Source organism: Montipora foliosa, chromosome 9, assembly GCF_036669935.1.
Source record: "Montipora foliosa isolate CH-2021 chromosome 9, ASM3666993v2, whole genome shotgun sequence".
NCBI classification, from domain to species: Eukaryota; Metazoa; Cnidaria; class Anthozoa; order Scleractinia; family Acroporidae; genus Montipora; species Montipora foliosa.
Window position 1 is genome coordinate 26358492 of NC_090877.1, and position 16928 is coordinate 26375419.

At 37.9% G+C, this 16928-nt stretch overlaps 2 protein-coding genes across 2 annotated transcripts; one reads left to right on the forward strand and one right to left on the reverse strand.

The window, feature by feature from the left end:
• Nucleotides 1-4975: 4975 nt before the first annotated feature.
• LOC137969659 (major facilitator superfamily domain-containing protein 6-like) lies at nucleotides 4976-7318 on the forward strand. Its single transcript, XM_068815991.1, has one exon. The coding sequence runs from the start codon at nucleotides 5095-5097 to the stop codon at nucleotides 6886-6888; it is 1794 nt and encodes a 597-aa protein (XP_068672092.1). The 5' UTR covers nucleotides 4976-5094; the 3' UTR covers nucleotides 6889-7318.
• Nucleotides 7319-15284: 7966 nt separating this feature from the next.
• Nucleotides 15285-16169, reverse strand: LOC137971615 (uncharacterized). The gene has a single exon (XM_068818412.1). The coding sequence runs from the start codon at nucleotides 16167-16169 to the stop codon at nucleotides 15285-15287; it is 885 nt and encodes a 294-aa protein (XP_068674513.1).
• Nucleotides 16170-16928: the final 759 nt, after the last annotated feature.

Below are 16928 nucleotides of genomic sequence, written 5' to 3' on the forward strand. Positions count from 1 at the left end.
TAGAAGTTGACTTAGAAATCATGAAAGCTTCTTGTTTTCTTACGAGGATATATTGCATGTCATCAAATGAATGCCCTGTAGGCGGCTTACCGTAGCATTGCATTAGGAAAGTAATCATTTGGTTAGTAGGAATTTCAGACCAATAAGAGAGGGTTTTTTATGGCTAAAACGGATAAACGGTTGGAAAGATCAAGAGTTGGTAACTTATCACGTTAAACATTACTATAGCAACGCTACGACAGCACCACCTTGGTGCCTCTTTCCATAAAAATATATTTTAAAAAATCTCGTTTTCCATTATATTCTATATTCGATTTTCTGGTGTTTACTCTTCTGTGGTAATGGTAACGAATCCGACGCAAATGCGTTGGCCGATGTGTATTGCCAAAATACATGCATATCACGTCTTTTGGTGACGTAAAGGTTCTGCACTCCTGTGAAATCAAACCTTCCTAGAGTTCTTGTGACCATACCCCCGGCAGCTGTAACGAAAGTAGTGTAGCCTTGATTTAGTGGAATCTATATATATCAAACAGGCAACGAAGAACAAAGTAAAGATAAAGAAAAACGAGAGGAGAGGACTGATGCTGACTCTGATGGTCTGCGCCATTATGGACATACCGTCGTTTTCATCTAAGCGTGGACACATGACGGGAAAACATGTTCTTTGAAGTTTTCAGTTTGGCAACCGTTAGGCAAACAGTTGAAACTTTTGCGCGCAATAGTTCGAAAGTATTTGAAGCATACTTTATCAGATTAGGGTCAATTTCTTAGAAAAAGTCTTTGATGTCCAGTCTTGCCGCCATTCTAGGAAAACTTGCATGAACATCTTCGAATGATTGAAGACTACTTGTCACGTTTGCAGCCAACTAGATAGAGCATGTTTTTCCGTCACGTGTCCACGCTTAGATGAAAACGATGGTACTCTGATTTAAGGGGAGACAAGTTTTAGAAACTTGAAGCACAGAAAACTGGTCAAACCGTAACACGCCGGTGTACGAATTAAGGCTTGTGAAGCAACCAGAATTTGTTAGCATTCAGTAAACAGTAAGTTTACTGAACAGTAAGTTGGTAAACCCCGGCTATGATCATAATGGACAGAAAAATGGCAGAGAAAGAAGAGACATTTACGAGGTAGTCAATGTAATTCTGATGTTTTGAGTTGAGTAGTACTTCTTGCGGGATATATTTCTTGCACTCAAGTGGAGAGGAAGGAACTTTTTGAGCAGAGACTTAGAGAATATCATTGTTCACATTATGATCATTTCCATAAGTAATCTAACATGGTGCTATATGCATCCGAACTAGTAATCGGAAGGTTGTGGGTTATCTCCTGCAAAGGAATACTCGGATTTTTTTCCCTAGTATCGTCGAGTCACCATCGATAAATAAATCTCTTCATTTTTCAGACACTACTTAAAATAGGCCCTTCTCCAAAATTGCGGCAACGGTTTTCAATGAGTTAAATTTTGAACTGAGTGAAAAACTGATACCAGAAATAGAAAGAGCACTCTTTAGCAACCGTGCAAAGTTTCAGCGTCATAGGTGTTATATTAGCCGAGAAAATGTAAGTGAAATTAGACAAATTTGCATACGCTTGTATGACTGGGGATATACGCCATACCCTTAATCATACAAACGTCTGTAAATTTTTCATTTTTCAACTTACATTTTCTCGGCTGATATTAGGGACTGTTCATTTCTTATGGGGTAGGGGAGCTGGTGGGTTTTGAAGGAGTGTATTGAAAATTGCATGACCCTCCCCGCTAATTTCCGATTTTTTTCGCATGCCCCCCCCCCCTAAACTGTGTTTTTTTTTTAGGTCCCCCCCCCCCCCCCTCTTGAATAAAACAAAATACATATGGCGTTACAAAAGTTACTGCATTAAAATTTCGTTTTGTTACATTTCTCGTAATTTATCGAAAGAAACCTGAAAGCGAGAAAGCTGCTTTTAACAAATCCTCACTCAAAAGAATGAAAAGTCAATTTCAGCTCTCCTTGTTACTGCTCGTCCTGAGCGTGTTTTAGCTGGCCGCTCGTCTGCATATTCCTCGTCTTATATGCGCTTGGCAACAACATTTTTATGAATGAAAAGAAAGTTGTTACTATTCAAGGCTGTTATTATGGTACGTTCACTGTCAAAATAAAAAAAGCTGTTGAGAAGTTTTGTTACCCTGGAACTGTTTTAGCATATTTGTTATAAATAAAAGAGCACAATTTTGCTTCAATTTGTTAACATCTCTTATCCTATTTTTATTCTAATTTTTTCGTCCGACCCACCCCCCCCCCTTTTCCTTCATTTTTTTTTGGGCTGCCCCCCCCCCCCTCTTTCAAGCCAATTTTTTTCGAGTGTCCCCCTCCCCAAATCCCCCCCGCCCCCCCCCCCCCCCCTTCCTTCTCTCATAAAAAATAAACGGTCCCTTACACCTGATATGCTGAAACTTCGCAGGGTTACTAAAGTAAAGGTCTTCTTTCTATTTCTGGTATCAGTTTTTAAATTAACTGATTTGAATTTTCGGTCGCCAATTTGGAGAAGGGTCTATTTTTTGCGGTTAGTGAATCAGTGTTCAATGTATGTATTAATGTATTATGGGGGGTCTGACTATCCCCTATCCGGCTTATCTGCGGTGTAAAACCCGGCAGTGACGTCATGGAAAAGATGGTTTGTATCCCTAGTTAGTCACTAGCCAGTTGCTACGGATGACGTCATTGTGCGCAATATGTTTGGGTACTAGATAATGCAAAAACTTTAAATGGTGTTTCGTTCTTCTCGACACTTACTCTGGATCTTCCTTTCTTATGTGTCTAAATTGACAGAACGCTTGGTATCAGTTCAACGTCTTTTGCATATGCCTTCCAATGGTCTCTATCCTGCTTTGCAGTCGTCATATAGGCAACACCATAGTACTGAGACTGCTCTTTTAAAAGTAAAGAATGACATTCTTATGAATATGAAAAAGGGTCATGTAACTTTGCTGGTTCTTTTAGATTTAAGCGCGGCCTTCGATACCGTTGATCACGGTATTCTGATCACGAGTCTTCAGTAAGGTTTGGCGTCTCGAGTAAAGTCTTGGTATGGTTTTCACCTTCAACCGACAGGCTTTGCGTGCCGTAGAACAATTTTCATACATGATACAGATCGCTGTGATAAGCAATGCGAATTTCCATAACAAAAACAAACGGTCGAAAAGCCTGTCGGTTGAAGGTGGGCCTTTAAGGAACAGAAGTGAACGCATCTCGGTCAATGGGACTCTCTCTGACCGTTTTTTCTTGCAGTATGGTGTTCCTCAGGGATCCCGTCTCAAGCTTTTTGAGATTGTAAAAGCACATCTACCTGACATTTATTGCTACGCGGATGACTCTCAGCTTTATCTTTCTTTTAAACCTGATTCATAAGCAAGTTGGGATGAAGCAAATATGGCAATGCAACAATGTACAGAAGACATACGTCAATGGATACTGACTGATCGGCTTAAGCTAAATGACGATAAAACTGAGTATTTACTTATTGTAACAAGACAGCAACTGTCTGAGATCAGCGCAGGCATTCTTGCTGTTGGTGACCATCAGATTACTCCAGCTCAAGAGGCCAAGAATTTGGGCTGCTGGTTTCATCAGCAACTTACTATGGCGACACAAATCAATAAGATTTGTAATGCATCTTATTTCCAGCTGCACAACATTAGATACATAAGAAATTATCTATCAATTGAATCAACGAAGAAGTTAGAGCATGTTCTAGTTACTGGTAGAATTGACTATTGCAATAGTTTATTATATGGTTTGCCACAAACAGAGCTGTCTAAGTTACAGCGTGTCCAAAACACAGCCGCGCGTCTAATTTGCAATGTTCCCCGCTTTGATCATATGCTTTTCAGGCTTCACTGGCTGCCAGTGCAATTTAGAATTAGATTTTTAAATCTAAAAAATACTAGTAATTACATTTAAAGCTATACACGGGCTTGCGCCTGAATATATGAACTTTATAATTGGTATTAAGAGTACATTTCGCTATTCTTTAAGATCAAACAATGACCTTCTCCTTGAGTTGCCACGAGAGAGAACTAAGAAAACATTGGGGGACAGGGCTTTTTGTGTTGCCGCCCCAAAACTATGGAACTCGCTCCCCAGTAAAATACACAACAGTAGATCTTTGAAAAATTCCAAGAATACCTTAAAAACGCATTTATTTAGGCTAGCTTTTATACCTATGATTTAATTGGAATCAATTTTTATTTATTTATTTATTTATTTGCATCTAGCTAGATATTTATCTAGTTTTTACTTTTTATTTATTTTAGCTCAATTTAACATTATTATACTTTTTAGTTTTTAATCATTATAATGTGCAGGTGATCATATATATTCATGTAACCTGCGCAATATAAATGCAAATTATTATTATTATTATTATCATCATTATCATTATCATCATCATCATCATCATCATCATCATTTGTAAGCAGTATCGTTTTCACGTTTTGTGCCTTCTATATTGACCAACGAACCTATTGTTGTAAAAAATGACAAGTTTACTGCTCGGTATTCCGGAATCTCTTCTCAAATGTCCTGTATCCCTAATTTTTACTTAAATTTTCCGTATAGCGATAACCCGTATGTCATATGGTTCAAATGAAAGCAGAAATTTAAAAAATATTCAACGTCGCGTATTTGTGTTGGTTTTATTTGAACGTTGTGACGCGTGCACTTTCAGTTGTTTTTTAAAACCAATCAGGACCAGAAAGCATCCTCAAAACGTTTGTTTCACTTTTCTGCTTATCAATTTTGTTATGCCATCGAAATAAGAAAGCTCTACAAGAAAGCTGTATACAACAAATTTGCAGGGCCATTGAGTCAGTAAAGATGAAGGAAAAGAGAAGTCCTCTTTTTCACTGTCATTTTCTCGACCCTCCCCAAAGAATCAAAGAGCAGCTGAAGCCTGGACTCTAGCCACGTCTTAAATTCAAATGAACATTCACGTTCCGCGATTGGCCACGTTTCAGTGATTTCCTCGATCAACTGAGGTTTACCTTAAACCCACGAAGGTAATCACTCCATCCGAAATGATTAGTTAACGCTCAAAGAATCACGGTAATGGATAGTCAGGGATCTCATCGCACAAAGTTCTCCTTTGTCAACCGTTCGCTGGTGCCAGCTAGATTATTCAACCTGTTTTCATCGGCGGGGCAAGCCAGTCTACTGCCTTTCCTACCGATGTATTTTCGTTTTATTGGATTAACAGCATTTCAAAGTGGAATCCTGGGAAGTGCAAAATCTTTGGTATCTTTTTGGGCTTTCCCATTGCTGAGAGTTGTAGCAGAAAAAACAAAGAAGAGAAAGTTGCTTCTTCTTGGGTTTCTTTTGGCTACCGTGATTTCTAATATTTCACTGGGATTAATCAACAACACGACGAATTTTCGATCGTACACTTGTAATGGGGGACAAATTGAAGAATCGGATATTTACTTCAATATATCAAGTGCCAATGGATCAAACCCGAGTTTTCTGAACGCATCAACGAAAAATACCGGAAAAATCACCACCTCAGATGAAGTAAACAATGCTCCGGTTACATCATTTGCGGAAGTTCAATCCACCGGAAATCACTCCAAGCTCTTCAATACGGAGATCACAAGTTTGAAAGTCGGCGATGCTGAAATAAGGGGATTTAATACTACAAGGTCGTTTCCTGGTGTAAACGGTGATACGTTAACCCATTCAAACTCTGTGGCTACTCATTTGGTTAATAATTCATTATTAAGCTTTAAACAATCCGTGGACAATAATTTTACAAGACTAGAGGTACAAAATGATTGGTACCTCCTCTATGGATTTAGAATGGATCGCACTTTCAAAATTTTACTGACTCTAGTGTTCTTCTGTGAGCTATTCTCATCTTCAAGCAGGGGAATAAGCAGAAGCTTATTGCTCGATATTATGCAACACGACAAAGGCTCCCGTTTAGGTAATAATGTCTGGGCCTCTGTTGGAACCATGCTTGGTGGTGGAGTATTAATATTAGCAATAGGGTATCATCGCTGTGACTTTGGGCTTCAAAATAGCTTTTACCTTCATTTTTACATATTTGGTTGTTTCGGTGCCTTGTCCTTCGTTCTTGGTGCAATACTAAAGGAACATGAAAGGAAGTCAATCCTGTGCCTAAAATTTGGAAAAACCTTTGCATATCTGTGTTGTGATGTGAACATGATCAGCTTTCTTGCTGTGCTTTTGGTGCTTGGAATGGCAGAGTCTCTGATGTTTAACTTCATGATGTGGTATCTGCAAGACATTGGAGCATCTATCACTGTCATGGCAACCATTGTTGTATTATCTGCCTTCTCAGAAATTCCAATGCAGTGCCTCTCAAAACGCATGATTCGTTGCTTTGGACATCACTGGGTGATCTTTCTGTCTTTGTTTTCTTATGGAGGCCGTTTCCTTTATTTTTCATACTTCAAAAATCCGTGGCTTATGGTTCCAATAGAAGTTCTACATGGGCTTTCATACACAGCAGTTCATTCAGCATGTGGATCATATGCAGCTGTAGTTTCTTTACATGGCACAGAAAAGACAATGAAAGTTATTTTCTCAACTGTGTATTATGGCTTTGGTATGGGTTTAGGAGGCATGGCTGTTGCTCTATTATACCAGCTTTATGGACCCACAATTGTGTTTCGCTGTGCTGCAGGAGTGTGTGCCATTTATGCACTGGTTTTTGCCTTGCTTCAGTGCATTCTTGTGCTGCCTGATGGTGACAGGAGTCATGGAAAATTAATGGAATATCAACAGATTAATTTGGATGGAGAAAGAGACTTTGCCTTGCAAGCAGACTGGTTGATGGAGGCCTTACGTGAAGATGGGGAAGATGAGACTCATTTTACAAAATGAGTAAGGCAACCCATACTTTCTGATAGATGACTTTACTGTCAGCTTCACACAACTTTTCAGAATTTGTTTTGAGATCATATTGTTCGATGAATTTTTAAACAGTTCGGCTGAACCCGTTCATTTAAAAAAATAATACCATTTTCTGTCTGACGTATGCTATTAATTTAAAGTTTGGAATGTGTTAAAAAGTTAAAAGTCTGGAAAATTATTGTAAAAAATTTATATGGTATAAATAGGCATAATTTATTTGTCAGACTTTCACTAATGAAGACACAAAAATCAAGTTTTTTCATCTCTTCCTCTTTAATTTATCAACAATTTATCATCAATTGTAATTAAAACACTTTCGAAAAATACTTTGAGTTGTACCAAAACATCAGAGACTTGCTCTACTGCAAGGCACATTTTTGTTATTAAATGTGTGACTGTAGCTTAAATTCACTAGTGTAATGGAATCAACAAAATGGGAAAAGGAATTCATTGCTACATTGTAAGCCCTTTTCAGATTTGATCAGTATGCCACCCCCCCCCCCCCCCCTTCCAAATGAGGGACTGATCATTAATTAATTAATCTAGACAGGGTTGAGAGGGAAAAGAATGCAGTCACAAGATGAACGATCAGAGTGTTTCAAGCTTTTGCAAGAAATAGAAAACTGATTACTCAACCCAGGCTTACTCTCTCTTATTTTTCTCCACAATCAACAATAAAAGAGAACTGAAAGAGAGAGCCTGGATACAACTGAAGGCAGTTATAACCAATGCACAATTCTAGCAAGTTACAAGAAAATGCAGTACTTACACACTATTAATATTATTTATGGTACAGCATATTTTTTACTTCCTAGAATAACAGTTTTGTTAGGAACAGCTTAAGCCCACAAGCTTGTTTGAGGCGTACTGTGTAAGACTGCAGGTTTTTTATACGTTTTCCATGTATTGAACGTCAAAGTGTGGCCTTGCTTTCGATGGCCTTTTGCATGCGCTGTGCTATCTCATGGGATCTCCCACTCAGGAAGTCACGTGATATTCTTGTGAATTTACACTCTTGTACTAGTTTGTTTAAGTTGTCATGCTTTACGGAAAATGGACAAGTGTTAATGTGGGTTCAAAGGGCTTTCCACAGGTAACAGTGGATTTACAATGGAAAAGGACTACAACACTGTGAATCCTTTCAGAAAGAAACGTTTTGATGTCTGTCTGATGCTATTGTCATGCAATTTTAAGGGTGTCTGCAAGTCCCAAGCTGTCGTCATGCCAACGGTACACCCCTGCTAAAAGCCCCTTTAAATTTCAACTTTTTGGAAAATATCTTGATACTTTTTAAGGGACCTTGTATTTTTTTGTCAAATTTTGAAAACCCTATTTAACTCTTTTACCTAATACGTTGCTTTTTCTGATATAACATAATTATGTTTATGAAATGCTGTTGGAAGAAGAAGAAAGTTCCACTGAATATTTTTTTACATTATAGCCTTTCAGAATATAAAGAACCGAATCCTAAGTGTATGCAAAAAATTGGGTTAGGTCACCGAGCTTAGTTACCATGTGGAAACGATATAAGGCTTGTTCTGTGAGCGGTAAAATCAACATATACATTCTTTTTTTTTAATGCGAGGATGAAATCTTCCCATACAACGTAACCTTAAAATGTTTGCAATAAACTCTAAGATATTTAAATTCCAAAAAAATATGTACACCAGTTTTGCAGAGAAATTAGTCTCCGGATAAAGGGATGGTGCAGTAGTGAGAGCACTCGCCTCTCACCAATGTTGTCTGGGTTCAATTCCTAGATTGTGGGTCATATGTGGTTTGATTTTGTTGGTTCTCTACTCTCCACTGAGAGGTTTTCCTTCGGGTACTCCAGTTTTCCCTTCTCCTCAAAACCAAAAGTTGATTTGATTTTTGTTAATTGTTGATTTCAGTTTACAGTGACCCAATTAGTGCTCCAGCACTAGACAGTTGAGGTGTTTTCCAATTAATATGTGCTGCACAATTTGTGGTGTTTTCATATTATTTTACATGAAATTATGTTGGAAAATGAAAGTGAAAGATGCAAGGAATTAAAGGATCGATGGGCAACAACAAACAGAATTTATTTAAAATTTCCATAAACGTTTATTTGATATGCTATCAATTGAAAAGCAATTAAAATAGTTTTGGAAAATGCCTTGAAAATATGATAGTTAAACAGGAACAGGAACATTCAATGACTAGAAGGCAACATTTCGTCCTCATCTTTTTGATCCATGTGGTTCTTTCCACGGTACCTTGAAATACCATAAAATAGGAACAAAATGCACTTATTGTATTGGGATCGCTGATTATTATTATCTGTGAATAACTGTTGTAAAATGATCGAAGATTATGGAACACCATAACTGTCTTATGATACTTTTGGTCATGATATTCGGTGCTTACCCATGATATCTGGTTCTTGTGTCCTTCTATTTAGTGCTTAAATCATTATATTTGGTGTTTACTTCATTATATCTGGTGCTTAAATTTATCATATTTGGTGGTAGCTAACTTCAATATATTCTATGCATACTTCATTATACTTGGTGCATACTTCATTACATGTATACCCGCAGCTTACTTCATTATATTCTCTGCTTAAATCAGTATATTCGGTGGTCATTATATTATACTGGGTGTTTTATTCCTTTGGTGTTCATTTCATTATATTCGGTGTTCACTTCATTATGTTCGGTGTTTATTTCATTATACACACACACACTCACACACTCGGTGTTTATTTCACTATACTCAGTGATTAAATCATCCAATTCCGAGGTTCCGACAACTGGTGAACACTTCAGTATCTTCGGTCCTACCAACATTATACTACGGGTAGTGAGGAAAGCCAGAAGAAGAGCAGAATTTGTGTTTCATGATAGAACTATTAGTAGAACCTGTGCAACTGGCTACTTTAATAGACAGGGTCTAGCTATAAAAGCCTCAGTAGTCATCCAAGGTTCACTTGGCAGTTTGTCCTATATAGTAAAATCAACTAGCTGTTTGCAATTTGTTAAAGTTTTTCCCCTCCCTCCCTCCCTTTGGAGGTGAGTTGGATATATCACTTTGCCGTCATTAAAATTGGGTCAATCCTGCGTGGTGTGGCTACGTCTGTGCCGCGACTTCCCCCAAGCTTGATGGCTCATTTGCCTTTGTGCATTGCTCACTAACCAATGCTCTTGTCCGATCCAGCAAGTCCTGTTTACCACTCATCTCGTAGTGCTGGGGAGATAAGTGAGGTTGTTCTATGTCACGCAATCTGAAAGTCGCATAGGCTAACCTGCCGCAAGGAAGTGTTCCCCTCAAAAATTGCCAATACTTCTGTTGTCTCGTTCTATTGCGCCTTGCGTTATAAGTTTAAAACCTAGTTATGCATGTTGATACCAAGGAACACCGTTCAGAGAGTTTGCGTTCACATTTCTATCTTTATTTCTCGAGAGTTTCAATACGTGAAGTGAAATAAGAATGACAAGCCAAGTGATCCACACTACAGTATTCTATCTTTTCTCCTGCCCCTACCATTCCGGAAACGAAACACTATTTTTGTTTTTTGAAATAGTTTCTTGTTAAGTCTGGTCCACCGCAGGGCATATTGCTGGTAAGTTCAACCTTCGCAGGGACAAGAAAAATCCTGGTTCACATCCCATTGATCCTAGTAAAACAACTTTCAAGGTGATGGCTCAAATGCCGGTAGTGAATGTCACTATAATGTCACTATGTGCTATTATATAATGATGACAGGAAATTAATTACTTCCCTGTAATTATCAGTTATAAATGTGGGAAATGAACTATACACTGCCTTATCAAGCTTATCGACACAAACATATTTCATGTTAACAGAATTACCTGCAGAAGTCATAGCGTTCAACACAACTTTTCAGATTCAATACAGCTAAAGTCATACTGGTAATGTACTTGGAAGTTGCACAATAGATTTTGCTTACTGTATGTCTTTGATAGGAACTTTCCAAAATTTGGTCACAGAGAATTATAATTCTTTTTTTTTCTCAATGCCTGAATGGGCGGAATTCAACAAATCCTGCAAACTCAGATTGGTTGGGCGGAATTTTCTCATCCGACCTGCTCACGGCAGGCGGAATCCTAGCCTTGAGCGTGAGCTTGTGTGATGACCTTAAAAAAGGAAAGGAACTTTATTTAATAAGTGTCTAATCTTCTAGCGCCGAAGAGCACTAATCGGGGACACTGTAAATTGAAATTAACAAGTTAACGCAAATCAAATCAAATTTTGTTTTTTTAAATTTCCATTTTTTTTTTACACCGACTCCGTTTACATACAGAGGTTATTTTTCATTAGACAAGAGGTTTGGAAATATAATTTAAATAAAAAATACTTATCTTTGAAACATTCAGTTTGTAAGTCGCTTTAATACTGCATTCGCTATCAAGCGCGGAGCGAGTCAACAATTAAAACAAGTGATTTCAGAGATGATGGGGGAGAGAGAGGTAAAAAATAAATACTGTAAACCATACCTGCCAACCCCCAGAGTACGAAAATCTGGAGACGTCTAGATAATTTTCGTCCGAAGGTTGCCGAAGGTTTCCGACGGCTTCCGAAGATCACCGAAGATTTCCGATGACTTCCGACGATTGCCGAAGATTTTCCGACGACTTCCGAAGATAACCGAGGGTGTAGAAGGATTTTTGACGACTTCAGAACCGGACTCACCAACTGTTTTTCGCCGAAAAAAAATTGAATTTCTATTTAATCGGTTTTTAAGAAAATCAGAAAAGTTTCCAATTCATGAATTTTTAAAGTTTTATGGAAACTATTGGTGACTTGCAGCTCGAACGCGCTCAAATTGCAAAAGAACACTCGTAATAGTAGCTTACCTTGTGTGTTTGCAAATGGCTGGACGCCAGCTAAAGGAGTAATCTCCATTTTCTCAAAAGCAAGGTTTTTCACCCCCTCAAAACCCGAGGGAAGGGCGCCTAAGAATTCCTTTTGAAGTGAATCGAAATCCACGTTGGCCATCTTCGCTTCGACAGATCAGATGTAAACAGTGTGCGAAAACCGCGCCAATTTTCTACTATGTATTGTGCAATATGATTGGTTTATTTCTGACCAGTTACGATACTCGTTAAATATACATGTATATAAATTTGATTGCTCTAGCTGATTTACGTTTTCCGATCAAATAAATTAAAGCACTAAATAAGAGCACTAAATCCACTTTTTGCTTTATTTTCTTTTTTGAAATCGCGAAAATAACGAAATTAGAGAAAAAAAATTGGAAAAAAGCCACGGTAGGTAGTTCGCGGGAGATTTGGTGGCTTAACCGGGAGACCGGGAGATTTGATGAAAAACTTGGAGACTCCCGGGAAAACCGGGAGAGTTGGCAGGTATGGTAAACACCGGCGTATGAGCCGCACCTTTTTGCTCAAAAATTTCGGATCAAATCGGGGATGCGGCTTATCTGCGAGAACATCTAGACACCATGCCGTAAATTCGCATAAATTATAACAAGTTTAGCGAAAATTCGTCTGCAAAGCATATGTACCGTAAGAAAAGGCTATGCTTGCAGGGTGAGACCTGTGTAGCAAATTAATAAGAACTTCATAAAACAATACCACATTACGCATTGATCATTGCTTTTGCGAGTTTGATTAATGATTAAACCTTCTTTGTTAAAAGATCTTTTAACCGGTTTAACATTGCCTCTCTTGAGCAAGTGAACTTCACTCGGCAGGAAATCTCCATTCCACCACAAAGTTGTTTACAATGTCGACACTTCGAAGAAATCGATCCATCACGAGCGAGAATGCCTGGTTACTAAGCGAACCGAAACGTTCGTCAGGTCTTGTTGCATGTAAATTCTAATGAGAAATGGACAGGAATGAAAAATACTGGATTAAAAATGCCACAGAAAGATTACATTTATGTCCTAGTCGGATTTTCATACTATTAGAGAATCAAAATTATAGGTAAGAGTTTTAGTATTCTCTGTTTTAAATGTTAGTGAGTTAATACGCGGGTTGACACGTGCAAGAAACTTGAAGAAACAGTGCATTTACATGTAAGACATCTTTGTCAAGACTCCACTTTTGATTTATTTAATTTCTTTCAAAAAATTTTTTTCTAAAATCCAAGTTGCTAAACTCGGGGTGCGGCTTATCTGCGAGTGTGGCTTATACGCCGGTGTTTACGGTAAGTTATTTACCAGCAAAGGGTCGGTCCGTATAGCAAAAAACTGTGACATCAGTCTTGAAAAACCTGCCCAAACCGTGTTTGAATATCCAAAGTGACTCGATAAAGGCAAAACTTTTCACCTAGCCTCTAGGGACTTTGAACTTAATCTTGAACATTAATATTCGAGTTATCTGTATATTTGACCTGATGATGGTGTCATGAGAACACCGAAACGTTGTCTTTAATAAGTATGTTTCTGCCCGTAATTTTTATCATCAAATCCATTACATTATCATGTTTGATATAAATTTATATATATTATATTATTATGTGTATGTAGTGAATACCTGGATCCAGATTATCTTCATTACAGGTGGTGACAGTGACCACTTCATCATGGAAACGAGGTAAAAATATAGTATTTATTCCAAAATGGCTAAGCACATTGTTTTTTACTGATCGATGGGTATTCTTGCTCAGTTTTTGAGAAAGGAAACGCTTATTGACCAGTTTAAGATGAAACGAAATGACTCATCGAAACATCTTTTTCAGAAAAAAATGAAAGAGAAACGAAAGTGAGATGTGAAGACATCTCTCCAAGATGACCAAACTTTCGTGCAGTGGTACACGTAAAGGTCACTTTGTTACGTGCTCGACACGTGAAGATGTGCACTATATCTCGATACTTGAAAATACTTTCAGAAGGACACAAGTTCCTTGAGGATGGCCATGCCAAATGAATCCATAGCACAAGAATCAAATATTTGAAATATACCATTTGTTGTAATTTAAATAATCATAGTAATATGCACCCAATTGTCAAAATAAAGATGTTATTTGCCAGCTGGGAGGTCCGTATAGGGAAAAACTGTGACTGAGGCCATCGATACCATCATACTAAAGGCGCTACGTTGATGATACTTTAACTACCATGAAGGATGAAGTTTCTGCCTATTCTTTTCTGCATGCTTTGAATGATCTCCACCCATCGATTAGCTTTACTATGGAACTATCAACTGAGAACACTCTCCCTTTCTTAGGCATGGTCCTAAGAAAAGACGGTCAGAATATTACGACTAGTGTATACGTGAAACCGACCAATACTGGTCTATTGTTACATTATAATAGTCTCGTTGATAATCGATCGTTATAAGAAATCCTTAATTATTACCATGCTAGACCGAGCTTTCAAGCTATCATCTAACTGGTCATTATTTCATGAAGAGTGTAGCCGCCTCAAGACCTTATTCCTACAGTTGGCATATCCTGAACATCTTGTTCACTCTATGATCTCCAATTTTATCACATCCAAACAAACACCAGCACCTCCACGCAAATCTACACCTGACCTGCAATCAGTACGAATTGTTCTACCGTTCAAGGAACAAAAATCAGCTGACTCTGTGCGCAAGCAGTTGAAAGATCTTGGTAAGCTGTTAAACATCGACTTATGCCCAGTCTTTATTTCTCGAAAAGTTGGAGAAGATCTCAAACATAAAGAAATCAAGCCCGCGTTGATCAAAGAACAATCAGTAGTTTACAAATTTGAATGTGGCTGGTGTGATGCCAGCTATGTTGGTTACACGCGTCGACATCTCTACCAGCGGATCGATGAGCATAAAAGATCTGGTTCAATATTCAATCACAGCCAAAGTCAACATCAATCAAGAACAATAACATCTGACATGTTTCGCATTCTTAAGAAATGCTCATGCAAATTTGATTGTCTTGTGTACGAAATGTTCCTTATTCGCGAGCACAAACCGTGTCTGAATATCCAAAGTGACTCGATAAAGGCAAAACTTTTCACCTAGCCTCTAGGGACTTTGAACTTAATCTTGAACATTAATATTCGAGTTATCTGTAAAATATTATATTTGACCTGATGATGGTGTCATGAGGACACCGAAACGTTGTCTTTAATAAGTATGTTTCTGCCCGTAATTTTTATCATCAAATAAATTTATATAGCACTTAAACTATAGAATATTCTAAAGCGCTTTACAATGAAAAGACATAAATGAATAATAGACACTATTTACAAAATATATAAACATAATGCTTACGAACTAAATAAACTGATTCATAAGATGTGGATATAAAAACATAAAAAAATATGTACATATAGATACAAAATTATAAATATATAAAATAAATCTAAATGCATAAAAGAAAAGAAAATAGATATGTAAACTGATCAAAAATGTTCAAGACAATTATGCAATTAGGAGTCAATAGTAAGCCTTTTTAAAAAGATAGGTCTTAAGATTTTTTTTAAAAGTCTCCAAATTTGCCGATAGTCTAATGTCAAGTGGTAAATCGTTCCATATTCTTGGTCCGGCTATAGCAAAAGCACGGTCACCTGATTTTGATTTAGATCTTGGTATGAACAGTAGTTCTTTATCATCAGATCTAAGTTTATATCTCCGTGTTGGCTGAATCTGAAGTAAATTAGTCAGGTACACAGGAGACAAGCCATTTACTGCTTTAAACACTAATAGAGCAATTTTGAATTCAATTCTCTGCTTCACTGGAAGCCAGTGTAGTTTTATAAGCGATGGTGTAATGTGGTCGTACTTGGGAATAAAGCATATGACTCGTGCAGCTGCATTAAGCACCTTCTGAAGACGTTCTTGCTGATATGCAGGCCGGCCAAACAGTAGCGAGTTACAATAGTCCAGGTGCGATGTTACAAAGGCGTGGACTAGTATTTTAGTAGTGTCTGTTGAAAGAAATTTTCTGATCTGTCTGATGTTGTAAAGTCCTCTGAAGGCTTTACTACAGGTCTTGTTGATGTGATCATTCATAGACATTTTATCATCAAACCAGGCACCAAGATTCCTGATGCTGGTCAAGGGTGCTATGTCAGCTGTCCCCACTTTCACAGAAGGTATTTCCACTTTAGCTAACTGTTGGCGAGTACCAATAATGATAAACTCAGTTTTGGTGTCATTGAATTTTAGTTTGTGAGAGATAAGCCACGCACGAACTTCAGCAATGGCAGCACATAACGCAGTTAGTGCACGATCCATCTCTTCAGAGGATGACGGCCGAAAAGATAGATATAGCTGCGTATCATCCGCGTAGCCTTGAAAATCGGGTAAATGTTTTTCCATAAGTTTAAAGAGTCGAGAAGTATACAGTAGGAACAAGATTGGACCGATACGACTTCCTTGCGGGACTCCATATTTCATTTGATGTCTTTAGAACAAGATTGACCAACAACTACTCGCTGTTGTCTTTCAGATAGAAAAGAACGGACCCACTGAAGTGCACTACCAATAACACCGAAATCAGATTGAAGTAAGTTAAGTAGTAAATTATGATCAATAGTGTCAAATGCAGCACTTAAGTCAAGTAATACGAGAAGTGTAACCTCTTGTCGATCCATGCTTAGCAAAATGTCATTCTGCACCTTAAGTAGGCAAGTTTCGGTAGACTGGTATTTCCGATAAGCAGATTGGTTGCTAGGAAGCGGTGCATTCTCAGAGCAGTGCGAAAATAATTGTTGAAGTACCAGTTTCTCAGCACACTTTGAAATAAAGGACAGATTACTGACAGGTCGGAAGTTGTTGAGTACAGGTTCAAGGTCCAGTTTTTTCAAAAGTGGTTTCACAAGAGCACACTTCCAATCAGCAGGAACAAGTCCACCACGGATGGAGAGATTTACCATTTCGGTTATTACTGGGAGAAGTTCATCAATGCATAATTTCAGTAGCCATGTGGGAATTGGATCCTGTTTACAAAATGCACTAGAGGAGCTCATGATGACAGCACGAACATCCGATTCTGTAACGGTAGAAAATGAGTGAAGTTGAATTTCTGGTGGATAACAATTAATTTGTGGTGGAACCAAATGAATGCTGTCAATTTCC